Genomic DNA, 5,091 nt, shown 5'->3' on the forward strand with positions numbered 1-5,091 from the left:
GAGTAACGGGTCAAACTTCCTGCAGGTACGCGAGCTCTGATTGGCTCCCCGAGAAGAATGAGAAGAATGGGGAAAGTCAGGATGCACCTGGAAACTGAATTCATGAATAGAACATTTTTATTAAAGTCACACAAAGCCTCATATCTCAATACCAATTTATTAAGCTCACAAGAAGGATTTAGCTTGTTATGACACGTTTTCACACAGACTGCTGTAACGCGTTACAAGTAACGGAATCAGATTACAAATTAAATATCGGTTACTCTTTATTTTAAGGAGTCATTGTTACGGTGTAATTGTGCATTAAAGTGCTGAGTAATATTAATTAACTACATGTACTTACTATAAGGTTAGGGTTAGGATTATAGGGTTCGTTGCATGTAATCATGCATAATGTATAGTTATTACTATAGTAACTACATGTAACGTGTAAAATAAAGTGTTACCTAAATATCTGCTTTCACTCTCAGAACATTTTCTTATCGGGCCCACATGAAGGATTATATTCGTGATGACACATGTTTTCACACTGTAACGCGTTACAATTAACGGAATCAAATTACTGGTAAAAGCATGAAGAATTATTCACACACATTTTCGTTTAAGTCACATAAACTAAAGCAAAAGCCTCATAGCATTAAATGTTCATTATATGAAGGATTCAGTGTGTAATGAAATAGAAAAGTGTTTTTTCTCAAATTGTTGATACACTGTAAAAAATTAACCCATTAAAAACAGAAGTTGAAGTTTTACATTGAAGTAAATCAAAAGTGGTTTCAGTCACAGCCTGCTATGAAGTTCAGTTCACTATTTTAATGAAATTAGTGATGATGAAGAAAATCGAGATGACATTTTGAAAATGCATGAAAAGTATTTTAATTACAGACAAATAAAATTGAATAAAACAAAGATGTTATGACATAAAAGTTTGTGTAAGGCATTGTTTTTACGCTATTTCATGCAAATTAGTGGATTAATTAAATAAAATCACAAAACTTTAACGATAAATTATGGCTAGTAATAAAACAGAATATAATCTCATATTTGTCAAGGTTTAATAGGCTATATGGAGGACCAAATCTGCAGAAATAAAATAAATAAATTCAGGAATAAATGACTTTATAAAACAAATAATTCATTTTTCAATAATTCGCTTTGTATTTATTTGAACATTTATTTTTCTTACTTTTATTTATTAATTATGCGTTCATTTATTTGTATATTGATTTCCAGATTTGTATATACATTTATTTATTGGTACTTTTCCGTGTATGTGCACATGAGGCAGGCAATAATAAACATACAAATTCAGGAATAAATGACTTCATAAAACAAATAATTAATTTGAAATACTTTATCTTTGTATTTATTTTTTATTTACTTTGTATTTATTTTTAGTTATTTTTTATTATTATTTATGCGTTCGTTTATTTTCATATGAATTGATTTCCAGATTTATTTATACATGTATTTATTGGTAGCCTACTTTTCCATGCATGTGCAAATGAGGGAGGCAATAATAAATATACAAATAATTCAAAACTGTAATGTTTGTGTCAGAAAACAGAAAATAAACCCATGAGAAACATTCACTGCAACAACTGAATAAATACATTATATGTGCTAATCAAAGCATTTTGATAAATCTACAGGAAACGTTCAGTAATTTCGTCTTTTCTCTGAAGATCTCCCAGTTAGTCAATTATAATCAGACGATTACAGTGACAATAGAAACACACACGCGATGAATAGGCTTCGATATACGAATGCAATGCAGTTTTCATCGATCCACTCACAGACTGATTGAAGCTCTTTACAGGTCTCATAAACCGGCCTAATATCACTTATCGTGCATGAAAGGCTGATCTGGGAACAGCTAATATTTGATCTTTGCCAATCATTGCTGTGGATTGATCTGCTGTCACAGGCTCGGCGCCTCGTCAGATCAGAGGCCGCGAAACAACATCCACATTCACACTGTACAGGACACAAGGCCTCCACACCCCTGTGGATCTGAGAACCGCGTCCATCATCGCCAGCTTCTCCTCTTCTCTGAGGGGCGCTTTTTATATATTTCGACATTTACAGTCAATTTGTAAAAACTCCAGTCTTCTTATCAGAGTCGTTAGGCGCTATTGATCACGATTGGTTTCAATTAGCAGGCGATTACAGTCACACACACACACACACACACACACACACACTCACACACTGATGAACATCAGTCAGAGGAAACTGATACTGATCTTCCACTCATCGTGTGTGTTTCACAGCAGAATCACCAGAAGTCACACCGATGCTCTTCTGCCCTGTTTTTGCGCTAAATGTAAAAACATGATTATTTTATTCCAGTGCAGAAATGATTAACAACAGACACTTCGAGGTCAGAGATGGATTAGACTGAGAGTTTTCTTCATGAACATCATTTTTGCATTTGTTCTTTCTTGCGGGAGTTTCATCTGTGTGTTGTCGCCCTCTGGTGGAGGATGTTTGTAACTGTAGACAAAAAAAGTACACAAATAATAATGATGTAATAATGATTTAAAAATACGGAGCAGTTGAGTGATTTAATAGGCCTAATATTCAATTGAATAACCATATTATTTACATTTACATTTAGTCATTTAGCAGACGCTTTAGCAGTCCATTTAGCAGGACTAAATCAAGCGTGTCATCGTGAAGAGGCAAGAAACAACGCAAGAAGTGCTCAACATATGAAGTTCAGGCATTGCTCAGAGTAGCATAAGCCCGAAAAGCGAGGATTTAAAGGAAAAAGGATAGATTTATTTTATTTTATGAGGTTAAGTGCTCACTGAAGAGCTGGGTTTTCAGCTATAATAATATATTATATTTGCTTGACATAATAATAAATGCTATATAATAATAAATTCTAAAAATGCGTTTAGCAGCAGAGACAGGAATCGGGTCTCCTGATGATCCAGCACTCAGTGCGCATGCGCTCAATGTTGGCTTGGCAAGCCCCGGCTCTTCCTCCAGGGGGCGCTGAGGCTCAGAAAGCGCACTCTTCCCTTCAGCCGCGTTCTATCTCAGTTAGATTTAAGTCTTACTGGAGACATTTGTGGACTATACAGTTACAGTATAATAGTTTAAGTCTAGTAATATCAGTGATCAGCACAGAAATCGAGTAATCGGGGACAGCAGTATCTATCGAATGATTACTTAGAGCGCAGTATCCAATAAGTGCAGTGCAACGTAATAATTACAGACGGCTGTGATTGGTCCATCATGAAGAGCGCGGAGAAAAGTAACACGTGCGTCTTTCGCGCTGAACTCCATAATTAAAGTCCTCTGTCTAGCGATACATTATAAATAATTATTTAGATCGATTTAGATCCATCATACCTGACAAATTAGCAACAAGATCTGGGCCACAATTTTTTTTATTTTCATTTAATTCATTAATTAAGTTATTTATTAAAACGGAAAGACGGGGAACTTCGTAAGGCACTTTTAACTTGCCTTTGCCTAACATGTGTGAATATGATATTTACTCAGCAAAATTACCATGTTCACAAGGTGAACTGGGGATTTAAATTATTCTTAAAACATGAAAGCTAACAGTCTTTTTATTTATTTATTTTTATGCAGTTTAATAAGAACAAAACATAATTTGCATACAGGAGTACATATAACCATACATGTCATGGGTAAACAAAAGTTTATATACATATATATATATAAATCACATTCACATTCAACCACAGAAAATAAAAAGAATAATTAAAAAAAAAGTCTTGTTGCTGATTTGATTTTAATCCAATGGGTGTCGCCGGTAATTGTGTCCCCGTAATGTGTAGTGTTCCACTATTAAGTGTCCGCCCCCTGACGCTCGACTCTGGTTGGTGAGAACGGTTCCGCCCCCAGTCGCCATGTATCGGTCCGCTCGGAAACTGCAGCGCTTCAGCGCGGATTTGTCGAAGCTCTGGACCGCAAAGAGATCCGTCATCGCCCGGAACATCTGTCCAGCGCCGGGACTCCTGCAAAACCCGCTCAGAATGGTAAAATCCCGTGTTTGTGCAGTGTTTACTGAGATGTGAGCTGAACTGACGGGCCGGTGAATGACCTTCATGTTTATCGTTCTTCTAAAGCTCTCAGAAATCACACATGTGTCACGTGTCTGTATTATAACTCATGTATGCCTTTCAAAGCATTATAAATGCGTATTTGTGCTTAATTCTTTCCCTGAGGTGTGATTTACAGTGATTGAGAAACATCAGCATTAGTTTCTGCTCATTAAATCAGACTGATCCGTTCTTTAATGATGAATATCCATAAATGTGATTTCCTATGTAAATGTAAAAGAAACAAAAAAGCAATTATAACATCCCAGATATTAAATAAGATTATAAAGTTACCTGTGAACAGAGATACAATGTTTACATGAGATATTTCTATCCCTCTACTTGAGTCGAAAAGAAGTGCAAATTTATTTCTTTGCCTTTTTATTTTATTTTTTTCTAATTATTTAGTAATTTTATGTATTATATGTTTAAATGTCTCTCATACAAAGTCAATTGTTCTACTCATTGTTCATTTCAAATGTCAGTAGGATTTATTTTAATGGAGTGAATGTTAATTGTTGTTACTTGCAACATGTTAATATAAATAAATAAATACCGTAAATAAAAGTCACTTTTTTTTTGAATAAATGTGATTGATTGACAGGTTGTTGTTGTTCTTCCAGGCCAGCTCCGAGTCCTACAGGATTGAGAAGGACACGTTTGGAGAACTCAAAGTTCCTTCTGATAAATATTATGGAGCTCAAACTGTCAGATCAACCATGAACTTCAAGATCGGAGGAGTTACAGAGAGAATGCCAGTGAGACATGAAGCATATTATTATTATTATTAATATTTATGGTGTGTGTCAGTGATCGTGTGTGTGAGTTTGTCCTTTTCCTGTAGATCCAGGTGATCAAAGCCTTTGGGATTCTGAAGAAAGCGGCGGCAGAAGTCAATAAAGATTACGGTTTGGACCCAAAGATTGCAGACGCCATCATGAAAGCTGCCGATGAGGTTTATTCATCTCGTGTTATGATTGACAGCATCACACACTGCAATATGCCTTTC

The 5,091-nt window shown here is 35.3% G+C and overlaps 1 protein-coding gene across 1 annotated transcript in view; it reads left to right on the plus strand.

Moving 5' to 3' along the window:
* Positions 1–2,996: 2,996 nt before the first annotated feature.
* Positions 2,997–5,091, plus strand: part of fh (fumarate hydratase) — a 12,781-nt gene continuing 10,686 nt past the window's right edge. The window contains exons 1-4 of the mRNA XM_079850778.1: positions 2,997–3,272; positions 3,819–4,019; positions 4,706–4,840; positions 4,927–5,037. Of these exons, the coding sequence (XP_079706904.1) occupies positions 3,891–4,019; positions 4,706–4,840; positions 4,927–5,037 (375 nt within the window). The 5' untranslated portion in view covers positions 2,997–3,272; positions 3,819–3,890. The remainder of the gene's footprint in view (positions 3,273–3,818; positions 4,020–4,705; positions 4,841–4,926; positions 5,038–5,091) is intronic.

Source organism: Squalius cephalus (genome assembly GCF_949319135.1).
Source record: "Squalius cephalus genome assembly, chromosome: 19".
Classification (NCBI taxonomy): domain Eukaryota; kingdom Metazoa; phylum Chordata; class Actinopteri; order Cypriniformes; family Leuciscidae; genus Squalius; species Squalius cephalus.